The sequence below is a fragment of the Sarcophilus harrisii genome, chromosome 2, assembly GCF_902635505.1.
Source record: "Sarcophilus harrisii chromosome 2, mSarHar1.11, whole genome shotgun sequence".
Lineage (NCBI taxonomy): Eukaryota > Metazoa > Chordata > Mammalia > Dasyuromorphia > Dasyuridae > Sarcophilus > Sarcophilus harrisii.
In genome coordinates, this window is record NC_045427.1 from 30,557,052 (window position 1) to 30,580,208 (window position 23,157).

General features: G+C 43.2%; 1 protein-coding gene across 2 annotated transcripts in view; it reads left to right on the plus strand.

Annotated features, from left to right (window-relative positions):
• The window catches only part of USP39 (ubiquitin specific peptidase 39), a 33,127-nt gene that overhangs the window by 5,849 nt on the left and 4,121 nt on the right, over positions 1-23,157 (plus strand). For both annotated transcript variants that reach the window (XM_031949784.1, XM_031949785.1), the window contains exons 2-11: positions 494-563; positions 1,980-2,074; positions 3,427-3,563; positions 4,244-4,396; positions 7,192-7,417; positions 11,046-11,123; positions 12,660-12,727; positions 13,229-13,417; positions 16,949-17,091; positions 22,436-22,571. In XM_031949784.1, coding sequence (XP_031805644.1) covers positions 494-563; positions 1,980-2,074; positions 3,427-3,563; positions 4,244-4,396; positions 7,192-7,417; positions 11,046-11,123; positions 12,660-12,727; positions 13,229-13,417; positions 16,949-17,091; positions 22,436-22,571 — 1,295 coding nt within the window. The remainder of the gene's footprint in view (positions 1-493; positions 564-1,979; positions 2,075-3,426; positions 3,564-4,243; positions 4,397-7,191; positions 7,418-11,045; positions 11,124-12,659; positions 12,728-13,228; positions 13,418-16,948; positions 17,092-22,435; positions 22,572-23,157) is intronic.

Genomic DNA, 23,157 nt, shown 5'->3' on the forward strand with positions numbered 1-23,157 from the left:
AGAAGGAGAGAACTTTCAGTTGAAGGACAGGGATAGTTTTGATAAATAGGGGACACCTGAGTTGGATCTTGTAGAAGAAAAGTTTTCCAGAAAGAGGAGGGAATCTGTTCCAATTTGGATATATCATAAAATCTGTGAAGGAGAATAAAATGAACTGAAGTTGGTAAGCTTAAGTAAGTTGGAGTAAGATTGTAGAGGGCCTTAAATTATAAGCTAAAAGTATGTATTTTATCTTAAAGGCCCAATTAGAATGCCATGAGATGACTATTCCAACCATCCAGGAGAGGTGATGAGCTACAGCTAGGGGAATTTAAGTTCTCCTTCTAGGACTGGTCTCTGTTCGGTAATGGCCGATTGCTTTCTTGGTAGTGCTCTGTTTTATACTGCCATCAAATTGCACTCAAGGCTTCTGGCTACCGCCTTCTTTAGCCTTTGCCTGCCACTGACTTTTGTTGTAATTTTCCATCTTCATTGTCCTTGATTTTCATTTCAGTGCGATATGGACGCTTAGACTCTGAGGATCGAAGGAGCCGCCATTGCCCCTACCTGGATACCATTAACAGGTCAGTGAAGTGAGAAAAGTTGAGTTTCTTGGGCAGAAGGAACATTGTTGGTCAAAAAACAGCATTAGGACTGGTTTGGAAGAACATAAAAACCATTCCAAAAGCCATTTGGTTTGTACACCTTCTATAGTTAATGACAGAGTAGAGCTGCTGACATTTTACTCTTTTGAGAACTTTGGGCACCAGAAGATTTCTCTCTCTTCCACTTTACAGCCCAGTGTGTCGAAGAATGGACTTGTGTCTGAACCTGAACATAAATGAAATGGGCTTTTAGGTTCGGTAAATATGGGGAAGGTGGATGTGTCTGCAAATCCTCATTTTCATGCAAAAGCAGATCTGTTTTTCATGGATTTTAGTGATTATGGAAGCTCTTAGTTCTTGTGTTCAAGACACAAATTAGAAAATCTTCAGGTGCATGAGAATGTTTCCTTGCTCTTCTTTAGGATCTGTTTGCTGTGCCATAAATGCCCCCTTCTCTTTGCTGAGAGCTCTTCCTCTTTGGCTTCCATGATGCCCCTCTCTGCAGGTTTCTCTTCAAGACCCAACAGAACTGGTATCTTCTCATCCTCCCTAGCTGTTGGTGGTTTCCCCTGACTTCTCCTCCCAGCTTTCCTTTTTTAAGCTCTGCCTTATTCTGCTCTGTAATTTCATCTGCACAGCATCAGATACTCCCAGTAGACACATCCTTGAGGGGCAGGCATTGTAATTTCTTCATCTTTGTGTCCCTGGTGCTTAATATGTGGTGCCTTTGCATATAGTAGGTACTTAATACATGTGTGTCTAGTGAATACTTCATGGCATATTGTGGTTTACTTGAGGATACTTATAAAATCCCCTTCCCTCTTACCTCAGGTCTGCCTTAATTAGGGGTCCAATCAAGCAATAACGAGACCTTCTTATTTCACATCTTTGGATTGTCAGTCTGGAGTTAGAAGGGACCTCAGAAGACGTGTAGTACAGTCCCCTTCATTACAGATTAGACCCCCAAAAATGGGGAGGAGATGGGACCTTGCATGTTGGCCACACAGCTCATAGAGCCATCATAGGTCATGGATCTAGAACTGGAGAGGCCCATCTTGTGAAGTCTTCTCATTCTGGAGATGAAGAGACAGGCACGGGGAGACCTGAGTCATTGGGCAGAGAAGCACGCCCAGCTTCTTACAGAACCAGCGTGGAGCATAGGAGGACCATGGCTCTGCCCTGGGTGCCCTGGTCCAGCAGATGGGGGGAGGTGGTCTGAGGTAGAGGCTCGGTGTCTGTGTCAGGGGAGGGCCACGGGAGAGCGGATTTGGGGTCTGGAACGTATCCCACACTCCAGGATCAGCGCCGAGCCGGCTCCATCGCACTCCTGGAAAGCTTCGGCCTTGGCCTAATAGGGTTTCGTTCCTGTTAACTGTTTTCCTCTTGTTCTTTCAGGAGCGTCCTAGACTTTGACTTTGAAAAACTCTGCTCCATTTCGCTTTCACACATCAATGCATATGCCTGCCTGGTGTGTGGCAAGTACTTTCAGGGTAAATATGCCTCCTGTGACCGGAGCTCCAAACTTGCCTGGAGAGGGGTGGGGTCGGGTCAGGTCGGGCTGCCAAGAAGAACCATGTTTTTAGCGGTGTCTTCCAGTACCTTAGGATCAGGGAGCTCTTTGGCCTGAGTTTTCTGAAGAAAGGAAATAGCTCTGCTGAGAATCCCTTTGCAAAGGAACCTCTGAGCCATCCTAGTGATGAGGTCAAGTACTTCTGCTTCACAGAAAGTTTATCCCAGCATGCTTCTGAACTGTGCAGATGCTGAGAGAGCTAAAAGACAGGTTTGCTGCCCTCGGAGGGAGGCGAGGCTGCCCGTAAGGGCGTGCTGAGCTCAGCATGGTTGATCCCTGGACTGGTCCTCACAGAAGGCCTCGGCCATGACCGTGAGTGTTGGACTTTATGTTCAGCTCCCAAGACAGAGGAGGATTTAAATAGGTCACATGGAAGCCAGCTCAAATGAGGGCCCACAGGAGAGACAAATGGGATATATTCCGGGGAAATGATTAATGAACAGTCTGCGTGGGGGAATGAAGGGAGATAGTATTGGAGAGGTGGGCCTTCAATCCAGCTAAATGCAGTAGACATTAAGCACCTTCATATAGCAGGCCTTGTGTTAGAATCTGGGGATAAAGAGACAGCAAAAAAAATAGCATCTGTAGCTTAAATTCTAGCAAAAGCCAGGTGGAAGCATTTAAGCTTAGTGACTATGTAGTAGGGAGCCTAGAAAGTTGGAGGCCTGGGAATGGCATAAAGGGCATAATGTTTATGTAAGATGAATCTTGTGGCAATGTGTGGGGTAGATTAGGAAGGGTAAACATGAGTCTCAGGAAGACCAGCATGGGGTCAGCAGGGTAATGAGAGGAAAGGATGATTCAAAGGAAGAAGTGATCTATACTAAATGAAGAGTGGAAAGTCAAAGAGGATTTTAAGTTTTCTGACTTAAGGAACAGTTTCAATATAGACAAATGGAAATTGGGGAATGGGACAGATTTTGGAGAGGGCTGAGGAATCTGGTTTTAGATCCATGATGCTTAAGGTTCAATTCTAGAGGCAGAGTAAGAAGCTGGAAATACAGGATCAAAGTATTTTAGTGAGAGGTCAGGACTGGGAGGAAGACAGGCCTATTACCTTCTTATCCCTTGCCAGGGAATAATTCCAAGGTATTCCAGGGAGAGTTTTAGAAACCTGAAGGAAGGAATTGAGTTCCTTGAATACTGGCCCATGTATTTCTGGAATGATGTTTTATTATTACTGAGTATAATGTGATAATATTGAGAAGACCCAGGGAAAATCAGCCTCGTCAAGATTCCTCCATTGTAATGTTTTTTCTTCTCCCTCCCCAGGACGAGGGTTGAAGTCTCATGCCTACATTCATAGTGTCCAGTTCAGCCACCATGTTTTCCTTAACCTGCACACCCTCAAGTTTTACTGCCTTCCAGACAACTATGAAATCATTGACTCCTCACTGGAAGACATCACTGTATGTGTCACTGTGGAGCATGCCAAGTCTCTGGGGAGCTTCTTTCTCTTGTGTGCTGATCTATTTCTATGTCTGAAAGCAGCCCAGAAGGCCCTGGGGGCATCTTCTCCTTTTGGGGTGGGAGGGGACACAGATATAATTGGCATTCCAAAATTGGGATCCTGGGAATTTGTGGTTTGTGTGATATGGAATCATTAATAAGTTATGTCACTGATGGGACTGAGGAAAGAGAACAACTTCATGCTAGGCTGGTAGGTGAAAAATAGCAATTTATTTTGTTGAACTGCTGTTTAGCATTTGAACATTAGGATAGCTTGGGAGGTGGTGCTGGATAGGCTGGGAGTCTGGAAAACCCGAGTTCAAATGCTGCTGCAGACCTCTAATTAGTGGTGTGGTCTGGAATCTGTTAGCATCTCAGCCTTTCCTGGGCTTCTCCCTTTGATAAGTGGAGATCATAAAAACACTGGCCACAGGGAGTTGTTTGGAAGATTAAGTGAGATCAGGGGTGATTCCAGAAATGGCAGCTTCTAGTGTCATAATTCAGGGGTAGCCCCCTGGCCTGGCTGGAGCGCTGTAACTGGAGACAGGGCCATGATGGCTGCCCCTTCTCAGCAGTCCCTTCGTTCTTGGGGAGGAAGTCTGCTCCTCACTCTGCTGCTGATTGTGCCTTCTCTTTGCAGTACGTCTTGAAGCCCACATTCACCAAGCAGCAGATTTCCAACCTGGACAAACAGGCCAAGCTGTCTCGGGCTTATGATGGGACCACCTATCTGCCTGGTATCGTGGGGCTGAATAACATCAAGGCTAACGACTACGCCAATGCCGTGCTGCAGGTGGGCCACGAAAGGGACCTCCTTGGGGGAGGCTGGGTGGGGAGGGGGCAGCCTCGCTGCCTGGCCCGGCTGAGCACCCCAGACTAGGCTAAGTGCAGCTGCTTCCTGAGGCCTCTGGGATCCAAAAGTGTGTGACTGGATGGATCTGTGACCCTCCCTCAACCTCAGCTTCTTTATTTGTAGATCGGGGTAGATTATACTAGTCCATGCCATAGGAAAGTGCTTTGTGTTGGCTTCTGTTGCTTCTCTTGCTGCTGTAATCATTCCTGCTATGTTGGGCTGAGCTGAGTGGATCTGGGAATTTTTTAGTCCTTTTTTTTTGAGGCAATGTGGTTACGTGACTTGCCCAGGGTCACACAGCTTGTGCATGTTAAGTGTCCGAGGCCAGATTTCAATTCAGGTTAAACTCCAGGACCGGTTAAACTCCAGGACCTCTGTCCACTGCGTCACCTCGCTGCCTTTTGGGTCTGGGAATTTTTGGATAGCTTCAAGGTGATAACCAGAGGTGGCTCAGTGTCCCAACTTCAGGTTGTCCTGGGCCGGAGATGGTACTATTTCATTCCCACTTAAATAACTTAGATATATTAGAAATAACCTTAGTGAAAATATAATTATATCTGTTTGATCTGACGTTCAGCTTGATTTCAGTGCAGTGTCACTTATAGAATCTCTGTGGTCTGGCCCTTTCCCAAAAAGAGTTTGCATCACAGGTGGCTTGGTAGATGGTTGCCTACCTCCAGAGAGCTGGCACGGGCCGGCTCTGAGAAGGGCCCTCAAAATAACCTGCCCTTTTACTTCTTTACTTAAAGGGGGAGAAGCAGAGGGCTTGCGTTCAGGTCCGGCCAAGGTTTTCTCCCCATATCCTTGTGCTGGTCCCAGGGAGCCTGTGATGAGAGGGGTTTCCTGGGGACAGTGGGAGCCACTTCTCCACAGCCTTGCTAAGTGGGAGGGGGACAGAGCTCTGGAAGTGGAGACCTCCTCCCCCAACATTCCAGACTTCAGAGGAAATAGCCATACTTGCTTAGGAATTACGTTTAAATTAATTCTGGTGCTTAAATTGTGACCTTATAGTCATGCTTTTTATCTCTGTTAGAATTCTCTCCCATTCACCTTCACTCTTCCTTTTTTTTTCATATAGTACACCTTCTTGTTGGCTTTTTGTTTGATAAAGGCCTCTCCAGATTTCTTTACATTCCTCGTATTGTCATTTTTAATTTAATATCTCATTACATTAACATCAGCACATCAGTATGGCAGGCCTTTGTTGTTTCCTTGGTGTGGAAACAACATCCATCAGTACAAATCTCTCTTCACTTAAAACCTAATAGGTGAAGCTTCGGGCTTTCCTCCGGAGGCTCAGAGATATTGTGGGATTTGGCCCAGATTAAATAGCTCAGAAGTGAGGCTTGGAGCTGCTCCTCTGACTTTAGCATGTTCCCTGCTCAGCTACACTGCCCTTGGTCAGGATGGTGTGTTACCGGGCTGCACTTCATTTGGCTCCTTTGCTTCACTTTGTTGTAATAACGTGCGATGTGGCTGTGAAAACCTTTGAGCAGAGAGCCTCCCCTTTTGGATTGTTTGTATTAGTGTGGGGTGTTGGGAAGCCTGGGCTCAGCAATGGAGCTGTGCCATCATAGGCACTCAGGGTTGACTGGATAGTGTGCTGGACCTGGAGCCGAGATATGAGTTCAGATATGACCTCTGACATTTCCTAGCGGTGTAACTCATGAACCTTTGAATGCCTTAATTTCCTCAGCTGTAAAATGAGGAACATTATAGCACTTGCCTCCAAGGATTGTTGTGGTATCAAATGAGATAATATTTGAAAAGCACTTAGGACAGTGCCCAGCATGCAGCAGGCATTTAATACAGGCTAATTCCTTTCTTCCCACCAAAAGTGATCATTACTCTTGTAATTTCCTGGCTTACTTTCACATTGATCTCCAAAACAAGTCTAGAAGTTGTTGCTTCCCTCAGCACTGAACTGTGACTTTTGTGGTACCCGAGAGAGGAGAAAGGACCGTCCCAAGATCTTGTCGGCTTTCCTGAGACACTCTGACTTTGGGCTGGACAGGCCCTTGGGCCTCCTTGCTGGTACTTGCACTGATATCCACTGAAATACCTTCATCGATAGGGAAACCGGCCACAAATTGTAGCTGAAGCATCAGCCAGTCAGTCACAGAGGCGAGAGGTTTGACCAGGAGGCTCTGAGAGCAAAGAATGTCTCCACCCATGGGGAAGGTGCTGATGGGGAGACTTATAGAGACAGTCTGTGCACGGGCAGGTGGTGGTGCTGTCAGCCCTCTGGTTCTTCAGGAACTTCACCATGGGGAATCTGAGCCTCTTTTCACTTGACGGAGCCTTAGGTTGGTCAGGAAACGAGAGCTTGATGGGGATTTGGGGGAAAGGCTCCCCGTGAATGAGAAACATCTTGGGTTTGGGAGAACTTTTGTGACCATGCCCTTCATAGCCCACGGGAGCCAGTGCTCCTTAGTGCCCTGTTTTAGCTCTTCCTGTCTCTGGAGGAAAGTGGAATAGGAATCAGGGGCAATAACAGACATCCAGTGTTCACATCCCTGGTTCCTCTGGGAACAAATGCCCCCAAAGGGAAAGGCCAGGCTTTCATCTTCCCATCGTGAAGTGCCAGTCAATAAGTGATGGTTTTCTCCAGGGGTCTAATTTACTTTTTATCCTGTGGGGGACATTCACAAGCAAATGGGATGGGAGAACCTTGGTTTGAGCCGCCCCTTTGGGGAGCACTGCAGAAGGGTTGATGCTGAGTCTTTGGCTTCCAGGCTTTGTCTAATGTCCCACCTCTCCGCAACTACTTCCTTGAAGAGGAGAACTACAAGAATATCAAACGTCCTCCTGGGGACATCATGTTCTTATTGGTGCAGCGTTTTGGAGAACTGATGAGGAAGCTGTGGAATCCTCGAAATTTCAAGGCACACGTTTCTCCCCATGAGATGCTTCAGGCCGTCGTTCTGTGCAGCAAGAAAACTTTTCAGATCACTAAGCAAGGTGAGGAATGGGGCTCTCCTCCGTGCATGTGTGTGCACATGTGCACATGACCTGCACAGGTCACACAGCTGGTAAATATCTGAGGCCAGATTTGAACTTGGGCCCGTCAGATTCAGGGCTGGTGCTCTACCCATGATGCCGCTTAGCTCTCCCCTCCTCCTCTTCTGTCCTAGCCCCCAAACCGGATGTCCATGATATCTTAGGAGATCCTGGAGAGGAGGAAGAGGGAAGTCTCAGCAGCTGCTTGTGTCACTGCAAGTTCCTTGTCTGTTCTTCACAGGCTGTGCTGGGATGTGCCCACTGATTACACCATCTACAGCTCAGATTGCTTACATTCAGTATGTCCAGAACCATGCTCTTTATCTTTTCCCCAGGCCTCCCCCTTCCAAATCTCCCTATTTCTGAGGAGAGAAATACTTCTCCCCCAATTCTGATTCCAGCTTACAACTTCGGGAGTCCCCTGCCCCTAGCTCATTTGTTACCAAGGCCCGGCGATGTCCTCTTTGCAGCGTCTTCTGAAGATGCTACCCTTTGGATAAGTCACTGCTTCTCTTTATAGCTAGTTCCTTGTTTCAAGGACATAATTCTTACTCTCTAAAATTAGAAGGGACTCTGGTGGCCAATAGACCAACTCAAACATAGACAAAATCTCCACTTTTATAAGTCTGACAGATTGAAACATCCCCTTCCATTTGGAGGCCTCCCAGGTGGAAGAGCCCAGCATCTCTTGAGATTGCCCATCCCCCCTGTAATCCTTTGGGGCAGCACTAGTATAGTACCCGCCACTTAGGATTGTTGAGAAGAAAGGGCTTTTTACTGGCACCTGTTGTGCTGGGGCACTCAGAGCCACCACCATTCGGAGCCTTCATTGAAAGAGCTGAGTTTAACGGGGGATTGGGTGCCGCATAAATCTGTGGTAAAGACAACTCAGGGATTTTGGTTAGAGGCACAGAAAGAGAGCAGGTTTGGAAATAAGCACAGATTCTAGGAACTCCCTCGATCTTTTAGAACCCATGGGAGGAGGCGTTGATGCTTTGGGCTTGCCTCATCCCAGAGATCTGGATAGCGGGGGAAGTCGGGGGATTGTCTTCTGGGCCCTGAGCAGCTTCCTTTTTCTTCTCAGCACACCCTGGCCAAGAAAAGGCGCAAAGGGCGTTTTTGTGTAGGCGCTTTGTTATACCCGTTGGTTGACTGTCCAACCCTTAAACAGGTGAGAAGCCTTGGTGGTGTTTGGCTCTTTAGTCCTGCCCTGAACTTCATCTCTAGGAATATAAATAAAGACAAGGGAGAAGAAACTGTGAAAAAAGATTGACTTCTTTTAAAAATGGTCTTCTATTTTGGACTTAGGTACCAAATAAAATGAATGTTTCTATAAATGTAGTAGGAAGGAAAATATGAAGTGACAGAGCTTTATGTTCAACTTGCTTTTATTTTAAAATATAGAACTCATCCAACCTGCAATTTTTGATATTGTCCTGCTTTGTGATTCTTTCTGGCCTCCTATTCTCTCCCATGCATTTTTAAAAAATTGTAGATATATTTTCAGTAAACATAAATCATTTTCTCTCTCACTTCTTTCCTCTATCATTAAAAAAAAAAAAAGAAAAAGGAAATCCTTGTAACATATGCATAGTTAAGCAAAACAAATTTCCTTAGCAATACTGTCCAGAAATAAATCTCATCCTGTACTCTTAAGTCCATCACTTCTTAGAAGATATCATGATGCTTCATCAGTCCTCTAGAATCATTGATGTCATTGTATTGATCAAAGTTTTTGTGACTTTCACTGTTGTTTTTCTTTGTAATGCCGTTAATGTGGAAATTGTTCTTATTTCTGCTCATTTTATCAGTTCATAGAAATCTCTACACATTTGTTTTAACCAGTCCTTTTCATAATTCCTTATAGCATAATAGTATTTCATTATATTTAAATGTCATAATTTATTCAATCATTTCTCATCTGATTGGTTTCCAGTTCTTGTTATTACAAAATAGGTTTCTGTGAATATTCTTGTACACATAGAACCTTTTCTTTCATCTCTTTAAGATATAGTTAGGTAGTGGTATTGCTTGATTATACAGTGGCATTATAAGTAATTTGGGGAGCATAGTTCTAAATTGTTTTTCAGAATGGCAATACTAATTCATTTTCCGACTAATGTGTTTTCCTGCAGCTCTTTCAGCATTTGTCATTTTTCATTTTTGTCAATTTTGCCAGTCTGATGGCTATAAGTTGGAACCTCAGAGATGCTCTAATTTAATTTAATAATTTCCCAAATTGCTCGTGATTTATAACATTTTCATGTGGCTATTGGTAGGTTGGCTGATTTCTTCCTTGGAAAACTATCTCTTCATGTTCTTTGATCATTTATCACTTGGGGAATGACTCTTCTTTATAGATATGAACCAGTTCCTTTTATACTGTGGAAATGATACCCTTGAGAGAAAATTTCTGTAAATGTTTTTTCTTGTTTATCTGTTTTCATTTTAATTTTAGCTGCATCTGTTTTGTATGAAACTTAAAAATTCTACGTATTGAAATTTGCCCTTCTGTAATCCTCTTCATCCCTTGTTTGATCATGAAACTCTTCTATCCAGAGAGCTGAAAAGTGATTTCTATTTTGCTCTCTAATCATCTCCTTTAATATCTAAATAATGTGTCCAGTAAGAGCTTATTTTGATATAGTGTGAAATGTTGGTTTACATCATTTCTCCCAGATGGCTTTCCAGTTTTCCCAGGAATTTTTGTCAGACAGTGAGTTCTGAGTCCAGGGACTTGAATTTTTGAACACATCAAACATTAGGCCCCTCTGAGTATTTGTTTCTGTATTGTGTGTAATCTATTCCACTGATTGACCTCTGTTTTTTAAAGAGTACCAAGTGTTTTTTTTTTTTTATATTCTCCCTTAATTTTTTTTTGTGGGGGGTTTGTGGGGGGAGAGGGTGATTATTACTTTGTAATATAGTTTGAGATCTGGTACTGCTGGGCCTCCTTCTTTCCCACTTTTTATCTCCTCCTTGTTTTTCTTGAATTTCTTGATCTTTTCTTCTTGTGATTTATTTTGTTTCACTTTCTCTAGTTTTATAGTTCCTTAGTAATTTGGTATGGCATTGAATAAATTAATTTAGGTATTGTTATTTGTTTTATAACTTGGTTTATTCATAGGCATTTACCACTTCTTCAGTTATTTAGATCTGTATTTCTGTAATTCTGTACATTAAAAAAAAAATTAAGGGAGAATATAGAATGTTTAACTTCAGGATTGGGCTATGGTATTTTTCCCCTCCCAAATCAAACTTCATTGTTGGTAGGCCTAGGTCTATTACTAGCTTCATTTTAGGGCACTGTTACCCTAGCTGTACCTTTGCTAGCTAGGGGATCCCTGCCCCTCATCTGCACCTCCTCTCTTAAGTGATTAGTTTGAACTACCTAGCTCCTAGCTTCCTTTTAGCTTTAAATCTCTTTGGTCAGTGCATGCTTTGGGCCAACATGTGTATCAATTCCCTCTAAGGCCTCATGATCTTGAAGGTGTAGTCATTTTATGACTTGTATTTTGAGGGACTCGTTAGTTGTGTTTCTGGTATAGGCTTCCCTAAGACTTGACCTTTTCCACATCTTTCCTCACAGGTGATGGGGTAGACTTTCTTTCCTGGTTCCTGAATGCCTTACACTCAGCTCTGGGTGGGACAAAGAAGAAAAAGAAGAGTAAGTTGTAGTTTTGATGAAAAGAGCTGCCCTTTTGTCCTGTCGACTTTTAGGACTGTGTCTGGGCCCTTCTTCCCTGGCTGAGCTAATGACTTTTAAAACAGGGTCCGTTTCTTGCTTTTATGTCAGGTGGAGAGAGAGGTAGGTGTGTGTGTGTGTGTGTGTGTGTGTGTGTGTGTGGGGGGGAGGTATCTCAAAGTTCTGGTGCTAGACCCCCAGTGCTTTGTTTGACATTCTAGGGTTAATCTTCCCAACCCAAAAGGGTCATAGGGTAAGAGAAGGCACTGAGGTTCCATGCCTGTCTACCTTTACCTTGCTTTGGACAAGTCACTTCCCCATGGGCTAGAAGATCTTTAAGGTTCTTCCCAATCAAAGATTTATTATGCTGAGGCTTCAAATCTCATTGTAATAGAATCTGATTTTGGGGCTGGAAGATACATTTTGGAGCTCCAGATATAATGAAATAAAGGTTGATGCATTTCACTTTGTAGAGGAAACATAATTGCTGGAGGAAATCAAAACCAAACTACCAGTTACCTGCTGACTAATAAATTAACTCGAAAGAAAATCAAAAAACAAATTCCCAATGTTTTCTTCCTTTTTTTTTTCCTTTTGGGGAAGTGATGCTGCCGTTAACGGTGCATTTGAAAATGTCATTTTCTCCACCTTTCACAGCTCATGCCAATGTGGTGTGTAGTGTGGGTGACCAAGAAAGGGACACATTCCCCGAGTATTGATGAAAATAGGTCTTCCTCCCTGGGATCTCAGTGTTCTTGTGGCTTTGCTGTCTTCTCCAGTGGTTATTGGAAGCAGATGTTTTTGGTATGATGAAAGTGTTTTCACAACCTCTTGCTATCTCCAACTGTAATGAACGTGTGGGGATTTTGAGATCCCAAGAAGCCAAGCACCTTATCTAGGATCCAAAGGAGAGTCACTCAGCAACCCTGTTTCCACCAGGTCCCAATCTTTTATCAGGGGTCTCAAAAGTCCTGTGAACCACCCTATCAGACTAAAGCTTTTAGCTTGGCCTGGAATTGATCTGCTACCTTCTTTCTTTAAAACAAAAGCATTTTATTGATAAGTCTTTTGTCTTTACATCTCCATCGCATCTGGAAAAGATAATTGCTACAACCCTGAAGAGTGAACTTTTATTTGTAATAAAGAAAAATTTAAATTTAGGCAAAACACCTGACAGAATGGAGAGAAGGATGGATATTTCCTCATTTATCCAGAAAGCAGGTTTCTTTTAGAAACCTTTTCATTTAAGCTGTTGTAATCGTTATATCCTCTCTGTTTCTATAATCTTTGAGTTCATTGCAGAGTGGACAATTTAATGCGTGAAAGATGTGGTTATGGGAAATTACTTTGATGTTGCTTTTTTTTTTATTGCTTCCGTATAATAAGTCATAGCCTTTTGTCCTAAGTTGTTGAGAAAGAAATAGTGCTTGTTCCCAAAATTAATTTTAGAAGTTTGAAGAATTCAAAAATTCTTTCTCTTGCCTTATTTAATCTGTATTTTGCTATTCATTTATGCAGCTATTGTGACGGATGTTTTCCAGGGGTCCATGAGAATCTTCACTAAGAAATTGCCACACCCAGATCTGGTAAGTTGGTGGAACTTGGATGTTCTGCTTTATGCCTGATTATAGGCTGAACATTTTGGCTGAACTGTACTTTCTGACTACCCCAGCCTATTGGGGATTTAGTGGGTGGAAATGGGACTTTCTGTGCTGATTCTATGAAGTTCTACCATTAGGGGTTTGTGTTTTTCATATGTAGTTTTTCTACTGCTGTGTAAACAAAGCCACCCCAGAAAATTGTAGCAACAATTCACATTTATTAAATGCTTTACTCTCAGAAACACTGTGTGTGAACAGCAGATAGTTCAAGTGTTTGGGAATTGTGGCAAAATAAAATTTCATAAATGATTTCATAAAAGAAATCAAAATGATTTCATAAATGAATCAGGCTGGGATATCCTGGTGAGAGGATAATAGTTTCTTTGGACCCCCTCTTTTTGTCAAGGCTTTATCCACCCTTTAGAGATTTGTTTCTGACCTCTGTTGGGCTCCCACATTTTCCATCTCATTCCTTTTTCTTCTTAGCCAGCAGAGGAGAAAGAGCAGTTACTGCATAATGATGAATACCAGGAGACAATGGTTGAGTCGACTTTTATGTACTTGACCTTGGACCTTCCCACTGCTCCACTTTACAAGGATGAGAAGGAGCAACTCATCATCCCCCAGGTGCCACTCTTCAACATCTTGGCTAAGTTCAATGGCATCACTGAAAAGGTAAATGTGGGAGTTCTTTAAAGCATCCCTTGTAATTCTTCCTCATGTGGACTTGGGGCACTATTTTTACATGGCACCTTTATTGGGGCATGTATGGTTCAGTTACTCATTCTCTCAGCCCTCATGGGAGCCAGGTTGTTGCCGTCTTGAGTGGGGCCATCTGTTTGTGACCTCATTTGGGCATAGCTTCATTGCTTTTCCCTTTTGGTGTGCTCTGGCTTTTCTCTGTTGCCATTCACCAGCTAGTGGTAGGTTAGCATTTTGGTGAGTTTTTCTAACTATAGGTGAATTAGTTTAAATTCTCCTAGCAAGATTCTAGAATATGATAAAAGAAATGATTTGTGAACATTTAGAAAGGGAAGCAGTAAGGGCTGAGAGCTTTCATGGCTTCAAGAACGTGTCACCCCAGACTGACCTAAGTTTTTGTTTCAGCGAGGTTAGTAGACTGGCAGCTCAGGGCATTGTAAGGCTTTTGGCAGAGTTTCTCATGGACACAGTGGAGAAATGTTGGAATTGGTTGAATGACTCGAGTCCAGTAGTAGTCATTAATGGTTTATTGTGAACTTGGAGGTAGTTTTCAAATTCAGTACCCCAGAGATCTGTCCTTGACTTTTATCAGTCATTTAGATGAAGGTGTAGATGAAATGTTTCTCTGCTCTTGAAACTCTGACCACCGATAAGCGAGGACTGGCTTTATCTCGCCTAGAACCAGGCCACTCTGATGCTTCTGGCTATTTTTTAAAAAGTAAGTTACTCTTTGTCCCTCACATTTTTATTTTCTAGTTCCCTAGTGTGGTTGTCTTTTCCCCTTAGAATATCAATTCCATGAGGGTAAGTGTTGGCCCTGCTTGCTTGCAGGGCTTAGGGTTGAGTTCAGTGCCTGGTAGATCTTACACTCCTTTAATTAGGTGTCAGATTTTCCAAATGGCACAGAACTGCTAGAGAGCCAGTATGTCTGATGACAGACATGAAATCCAGAAATATCTTGACAAGCTAGATCTAAAATCACTACAATCTAATAAAATTAAATTTAATAAAAATAATTGCAAACTCCTCTATTAAGGTTGAAAAAACATCAGCTATCAGCAAGAAAAAGGCCTGCCTAGATAGTAGCTTATGTGGACAAGATCTGGGGTTGTAGTGGACTGTGTGGTCAGTAGAGGCTACCAGGATGGGGCAGCTATGAGTGTCACTTTGGCCTTGGGTAATGTTAATGGCAGATGGGTGCTAAGAGCAAGGAAAGGGCTGACCGCATGGGGCACGTTCTATTCAGTCTGGATGCCCCATTTTAGGAAGGATGTTGACAGGCTGGAAAAGTATTTTGAGAGGAAGGAAGATGAGCAGAATAGTGAGGAAGCAGGAGCTCATGCTGGGTGCAGCTCACACGCACCTAGAGACAGAACCTAGAGAGACAAAGAACACGGTATCTGCAGATGTTTGAAGGACAGGTGTATTGAAGAGGTGACTCCCCTTGCACTCAGAGGGCAGACCTGGGAGCAATAGATAGAAACCGTGTGGACTCATGTAGAAGCTAACTGTCCAGACAGAATTTTAAACCACAGTTTAAATTGTCCGAGAGTGGAACAGGAAGCCTCCTGACGGACTGGCTGGGTCCTTGTCTGTATTTTGTCATGGGGATTCTGGCTTAGGCTTGTGTGGAATGAATTTATTCAGAAGCTCCTTCCAGCTCTGGTTCTGCCTTGTTCAGAAAAGTAGACCCTCAAGAATGACTTCCCTAATAGATGGATGGAAAAGTCTTTGTTTTAAAAAAATCTTGCAGCATCCAGTGCCCAGTGGGGTACAGATGGAGCTAATGCCCTTTGGGCTCCCAGAGCCACTGCTGTGAAGTCATTCACCTGCCCCTGACTTTGTCTTGGGAACAGACTCAAGAAATTGGCCATCCCAACCTCAGTTACCCATCTGCTCTTGGGCCTGTGCCCTCCTTCATCCATTTGTATTCTGCCTGCCATTTTACTCCTCAGCATTGGGATTTTGTCCCACTTTACTTGACTCTTAAGTCTTTTTGTTCTGATAACAAATGATAACTCCAAAATGTACAAAGTAGAGCAGAGAAGGAGGATTTCTATGTGTAACTGTAATTTCTAGTTTTGTGTGTGGCCTTTAACTCCTGTTTGTTTTGCCTCTGTTTCCTCTCCCACCAGCTGGTAGCCAGGGTGCTGGCCACCAGACTTCCGTGGGACCTGCTGAGATTACCATTTTCAGGGTTGATTGCCTGGCTCCCCTTTGCACAGTGCCAACATGCATTAATGATTTACAGCAGTACTTGAGGATGTTTAACTTATTTCATTATCTAGGTAATGCTCCCAGATGACAGATTTGAGAGATGAAGGATTTAAGGTTACCCAGCTGGTTGGAATTGTAGACTAATTCCTGAGAGTTCCCATCTAGTCCAAGGACCCCTTTTGTTGTTTTTGCCTTTGCATCCTTTCCTAACCTACCCCTTTCTTCCGCTCCCTCACCTCCAGGCCTGTCTCAGCCTTTTCCCCAGTCCATCCTTGGAACCAAACTCCAGATAAAAAGCCTTCTTCCTTATCTGGATTGGGCTCTGATCACTTCCCCTTCCTCTTCCATTTTTTAACCACTTTTGCATTTAGTCTGTGCTTTCTGATGTGCTGCTTCTAAATATTATGTTATGCTTTTGTTTATTTCAGCTGGATTATAAACTCTCAATGGAGGAATAGTGTCTTCTATTTCTTTTATGCCCCTATTTTCCACATTAGATGTTTATTAAATTTGGGTTCATTTCACTTCAGAATCATAGCAGCTGAACTTCAGGAGACCTTTAATGGATCATCCAGCCCAACCTTCCACCTAATAATGCAAGACTTTCTTCTGGAACACTTCCAGAACACTATTTATTTTTTTCATTCTTAGACATGAGAACTGTTAGAAAGTGCATTCTCAAATAGAATTAACATCTGCTTCCTAATAATTTTCACCCCTTGATTTTAGGTTCTTCAAGGAATAACACAAAAATCTCTCACATGATGGGTTTCCAAGAGGTTCTCCCCTGGGTTTCTTCTTCTCCCGGTTCAACATCACTGATTCCTTCAACTGTTTTTTATGTTAATAGAGTTTTCAGACTGACATACATGTTTGTCAGGTTTGCCAGGCTCTGTCTTAAAATCTTCTTAGAACTAGATACTATCTTCTGCCTGAAATGATGAAATTATTTTTTATTATTCTTTTTTTTTAATGATGAAATTATTATTTAGCATAATTTGAACCCTGCATTTCTCTTGGAACAGTTGAGGACCAGCTTAGGTTTTTTTGTAGTCCCAAAACAGATTGTTAGTTCTCAACCTCTTAATCTTGTTCTGTACAATTAATAATTTGGGATTCATTTTATCTGTAAAATGAAGGGGCTTGGACTTAAAGCCTTAAGACTTAAGAATCCTTTGAACTCTAAATTTGTGATCCTCTTTGTTTTCTATGCACCTCTTGGTAATGAATCTTCCTTCTTTGTTCAAGTATCTTAACTCACGAGCTCAATCTCTCTCCTCTCCTCAGGAATACAAGACGTACAAGGAGAACTTTCTGAAGCGTTTCCAGCTCACCAAGCTGCCCCCATATCTTATCTTTTGTATTAAAAGGTTCACCAAGAACAACTTCTTTGTGGAGAAGAACCCGACCATTGTCAACTTTCCCATCACGTGAGTACCAATCCCTTGTGTCTTCTCTATTCTTCCCCATTTCTTTTCCTTCAAGAGGTTTGGAAACTATAAATATTTTTAGTTAATTTTTGAGTAGGGATTAACCCATCTTTCAGCAGATTCTTCATTCAGACTGGGGATTTTTGTAATTCAGAAGGTACAGGATGTCCTGACGGCATTTGGGATGGTCACAAGAGGGAACAACTGGCTTGGGATAGTTGGCACAAGAGAAAAGGACTTGTGGTTTGGAATTGCAGGCCCCCTCGGAGCTTTGTAAGATTTGTCACAGATGTTGCTTCTCACCTTTCAGGTCGGATTGGCTGGAAAGTTTCTCTGCCTTAATTTGAGATGATGGATTTTTTCAAGCTTCTCTTTAAGGTCATGCAATGAGTGCCTCTGGGACACATGTAGCAAGAGCTTAACAAATGCTTATTGAACTTGATAGAAGAAACATGGGGCTCCATGTTGTCAGTCAGTCATTAGAACCCTGTGTGGGACAGCTTATTATTACAGAAATATGGCTGGACCATGGAGCAAATCGTGATGATAAATTAGGTACCGTAGAGTGGTGTGGTCTGGGAGAACCCATTTCAGCATCATCCGTGTCCACTTGAATTCTTGGTGTTTTACGTTCTCTTAGCCTGCTGGGCTGGGCTACCTGTGGTCTAAGGGAGAGAGAACAGGGCTTAGGGAGGCTCACCTAGTGCAGTCGCCATCTTTGATAGGCCTGTAGTTTTCTGTACCTAGCCTGGAAACACCAGGATTAGGTCTTCTCAGCACTAGCACAAGAGAGTACCTACTATGTGCTAGACACTCTACAAATAAGTTCTCATTTGACAAAGAATACCGTCATTCATTTCTTTATTTAAAACTTTCCCATTGCTGAATTGTCTCAAGAAAAATAATTAAACGGCTTGGTTACTGTTTAAGAAAATCCTACCTTCTCCCCACCTTCCTTCTCTCTTTCTATGTAGTTTTATTTAGACTTTGATCAGTAAATATATAGCTTTTTGGCAGATATAATGGTTTCTGCAACTCAGTTTTCTTAAGACTATTAGTCTTCCTTTTTTTCAAATGGCATATTCTTATGTATATATTGTTTTCCTTTCAGGCCTGAAAAAAAGGTCCTTCTCACTGCCTTTCTTGTTGACTGTTGTCTATCTCTGGTGTTAATCTATTTCTCCTTTTTCTATGTATGGTATCCCCCAAATCTTAAACTATCAAAGCTTGAAATCACACTGAGACTTTGGGGACATTGATTGCATGGCATATTGGAGAGTGTTAGACTGAGATTCCTAATGCCTGCTGGGCAGCTTCCACATGAGCTCCATTAACTTGGACCTCAGTTCTGTCATCTGCAGAATGGGGAGGTTGGATTAGAGGATGGCTGCCCAGGAGACTGAATAGGAGAAGGGGGGGAGCTAGAGGTCAGGGCCCAAAGAGAGGGAGAGTCTCATTCTCTTGTCAGATCCCTTCTGCTGTTTATCATCAGCTTTGTGGATGGGATGGGGAGCATGCTACTTATAGTGTCACATAAATGGAGAAGTGCAGAGCTAGGGACACAAGTGTGTCTCTCGGAGGTTAGTCACAGTGCTTGATCCACATCGTGATCCCTAACATGCTGCACCATCTGCTGTCAGTCCCTTCTTCTGTTTGCTTTGCCTATTGATGCAGTTTGTAGAGCTGGTACCTAAGCAGTGTTGCCTTTTAGCAGTGGTTATTCTTGGAGAATTGAAGAAATATACCGCTTTGCTTAAACAATCAACTTACTACTTACAAAGCATGGAATTTTAAATAGGTTTTTTTTTTTTAAAGTTTTAAATTTTTTTGATGTCATGTATTTTTACATTGGTGGTGGTTGTTCTTTGTTCTCGAAGAGGACCAAAACGACATCATTAGAATTGCATTACCTGTGTCTGACTGTGGCTGATCGGACCATTAGGAGCTCAGAATGCTTGGCCTCAAGCAGTCCCTTTGAACGTTTGGTGTAGACTCTAACTGTATCTTGCTTTTCTTCTGGACTAATTCAGCTCTGCTTTGCTGTAGAGCACGGCCTCTTCTCTGATGGGGGCTCGCCATCCTGGGTGTCTCCCATGTCATACAATCATAAATTAACCAGACTTTTTAGTTTTTCTGCAGCAATTTGGATCTAATTAGTACTTTTCCTACTCTTTGTTTTTAAGAAGCTTGCCAATGTTCTCTCAGAACTTTGACAAACCACCACCAGCTTGAATATATTTATGACTTGAATCTTTTGATTATAGTCTCCTCTGTTCAATCTTTACAGCTTGGCCCTAAAAGAGCTTAGGGTTTGGTTTTCTTTAATCAATTAGTAATCCTTCTTTGGCTTGGTTTGCACTTTTAGCTGGTATGAAGATGAAGGCCAGTGTTTTTCCTTTCCTTTCAGACTAAATGGAACCATAAAACCTCACATTGATGTTTTCTCATTTCCTCTCTGACTGACTCTGACTCCCCAAGAACTTTGGAGCCCTAAAGGTTTGAACTCCTTGGCATTTGTCCTGGGCTTGTTCAGGCGTGCCTTATAGCTGTTCTTAAGACTTGGATTACTCATTAAGTCAGTTCCTTTGCTATCTGATAGGTCATTTGCCCAAATAATATCTAAAGTGACTCAAAAATCCCTAAACCACTATTTAGTCATATTTTTCTTTTAAATTTTAAAAAATTGATCATTTTTTTTACATTGCCTAAATTTTCCAGTATATTCCTTTTCCTCCCCTAGGAATAAAGAATGTTATATATATATATGTATGTATGTATGTATGTGTGTGTGTGTGTGTGTATATATGTAACTTCTATTCAACAAAAGTAACCCATCAGTCAAATCCAACATTATACATAGTGGAAGGAGATGCATTCTCATGTTTCTTCTGTGGGACCAAACTTGGGTATTGCAATTTTTTTACTTTTTATTTATTAGAATTATTTATCAGAAATATTGTGCACATTTACAGGTTCAGCTTACTTTATTTTACATTAGTTCATTTAAGTCTTCTCATGCTTCTATGTATTGTTTTTTCATTCTTTTTTAAGCTTTTTTCCAGAGGATGGTTATTTTTTTTCCTTTTTTAATTTTTCTGGTTATATGTGCACATTGAATTTTTTTTTTTTAAATACACATTTCTTTATGAATCATTTTGGGAGAAAAAAATCAGAACAAAAGGGAGAACCCATGGGGGGGGGGGGAACAGAAGAAAAAGAAAAAAAATGAACTATATTCATTTCTTACAATACAGTAAGATAGTCTACAGATTCAGGTGCTGCCATTATTTTTCAGGGCTTCTACTTTGTTTTTGGTCCTTTGCTTTTATAAAAAATGTTGCTATAAATATTTGTTGTAGAAGGGTTCCTTTTTATTATTGACTGCTTAGAGGTGGGATCTTGGGGTTAAAAGGAATCAACGTTTTGATTATTTACTATCATTTTCAAAATGATCAGACCACTTTGTAGTTGTTCCAGCAGTGAATCAGTGTGGCTTGTCTTTGCAACATTAACTTCCTGTATTTCGTCATTGTTGCCAGCATTTATCATTTGGGGTGAAAATGCCAAGAGTAGTTTTTTGGAGCAGCTTTTTATGTGGTTATTAATAGTTTGACTTTTTTGAGAACTGTCTGTTTGTATCTTTTAAGAAGCAGGCAGTTAGGTAGCCCAGTGGATAGAGTGCTGTGCTTGGAGTCAGGAAGACCTGAATTCAAATTCAGCCTCAAACCTTTACCAACTGTAAGATCTCGAGCAAGTCACTTAACCTGTTTGTCTCAATTGCCTAGTTTTTAAAATGGGTTAATAATAGCATCTGTCTTCCACAATTATGAGGATCAAATGAATTATTTGTAAAGTACTTAGAGTACTGAGCACAAAGTAAGCAGTACATAAATACTAGCTATTTGTTATTTTTATCAGCAGCAGCATTGTATTTGGTCTTGTAGATATGCTAGTTCTCTACATGTCTTGCATATCTGACCTTTATCAAAGATACTTTTGCTACAAACTATTTTTCCCCAATTGACTGCCTCCCTTCTTATTCTAATTGCATTAGTGTTCTTATACACGGTTTTCAAGTTTATATAATCGAGTCTGCACCCACTCACTCAGTGCCCCCTAAGTCTCTGTCTTGGGCTCTGTTGTCCTGTGCCATTTCTCTTGGCATTCTTACCATCTTCCCCAGATTCTGTGATCGCCTCCGTGCAGGTGCTTCTTCGCTCTGTTTCCTCCAGCCCTCGTCTGTACTGGTCTTGTTGTAGTCTTCAATCTCCAACTGCCTGTTGGGCATCCCAAACCAGGTGTCCTGCAGTTAAATCCAGCCCGTCGGGAGCCGAGCTCCTGGTCCTTCAGGCCTCATCTGCCACCTTTGTTTTCAGTAACTCCAGGGGTCCCTGTCTCTTCTGGGCTGAAATAGAGAGTCCTTTACTTGTCATTCACAGCCTTCATAACCTGACCCCTTCTGCTTTTCCAGTTCCCTTTTGCCTTTGTGGTTGAGTTGTTTTCAGTCATGCCTGACTCTTCATGACCCCATTCGGGGCTTTCTTGGCAAAGAAATTGGACTGCTTTGCCGTTTCCTTTTCCAGCTCATTGGACAGATGAGGAAACAGAGGCACACAGGGTGAAGGGACTTGCCCAGGGTCACACAACTAGGAGTGTCCGAGGCTGATTTGGACTCAGGAGCTGAATGCGCCTGACTCTCTGGGGCCCCTAGTGCCCTCCCCATGACTTAGTCCTCAAAGTACGCTGTGACCAGGGATGCTCCATCAGCCTCCGTTGCCACCCTGTGCGTTTTCGCTGGCCGTCCTGCACACCTGAGTCCTCTCACCTGTCTGCTGATGCCTGCTAAGGGCGGTGCCTCCCTCTGCTGGTTGCCTCCAGGCTGCCTTGTCTCTGGTTTGTCCCCATTAGACTGATCTCCTTGGGGTAGGGCCTGCCTTCTGCCTTTGTCTCCCTGATGCTAATTAGCCCAGAGCTGCACAGACTCAGTGCTTGAGAAATTCTTCTTGGCTCCACTTACTCTTCTGTGATCGCTTATATTCCTTTTTTGGTTAAGGCTTCATCTCCGAACTGGGGACTGGGAGAGGATCTTGATCTCCTCCTCGTGTTTTAGGATTTGCCTTTGATATGTAGAACACGGGTTCATTCTGAACTTATGGCAGTAAACGGTGTGTCCTAGAGGTCCCGGTGGGATGGGGCGGGACCTGCCATCCAGGCCTAAAAGGCATAAATGGAGCATCTGCTCCCCTGCCCTGAGCGGGCCCCTCCCTCCCCCCCGGTCTGGGTGGTGTCCGGGCTGTGTGCTGTATCTCAGCCTGACCTCTTTCATTGCTGCTCTTGGCTTCAGAAATGTGGACCTGAGGGAATACCTGTCCGAGGAAGTGCAGGCCGTGCACAAGAACACCACCTACGACCTCATCGCTAACATCGTGCACGATGGGAAACCTACTGAGGGCTCCTACCGGATCCACGTGCTTCACCATGTGAGTGCGGTGCTTCCCCGGGGCGGGGGGGGGGGGGGGGGGGGGGGTGTTGGCAGGGAGCTGGTCTGGTAGGATGGAAGGGCTCCAAGGCCTGTGATTGGCCCCAGGCCTGTGATCGCGCCCCCACCCCCTTCTCCCCAGGCCTGTGATTGGCCCCGAGCTCTACTTCCCAGCCCTGAAACTCCACAGGTCTGTTGATGTGCAGGTAGGTGGTGAATGCTTCTGCAAGAGAAGCAACCCTGGCTCTGGGGGGCGCCCTCAAGTCTGTGTGCTTTGAGGCCTTCGACCCAGAGCTGCTCCTAAGAACGAGTGGGGCCGGCGGCTCTCCTTTGTCTTTTGCTTTGTCCATTGACATCCAGAGGCCTTTAGTCAACTTTCCACCTTCTCATGCGCACATCAGTCATCAGTTGCACAGGCTGACATTACCCACCATTCCAGCTGGGTTTGGTAATTCAGAGGTGGCAGGATCAGGAATTTCCAATGAGAAAAAGAAGCAGAGGGAACGTCTCTTCTCTGGGGTTGACCCAGATTGGCTGGATCTACTTGTCTGGGTTTCTGCACTGACATAGAGGAAGGGGAGAGGAAG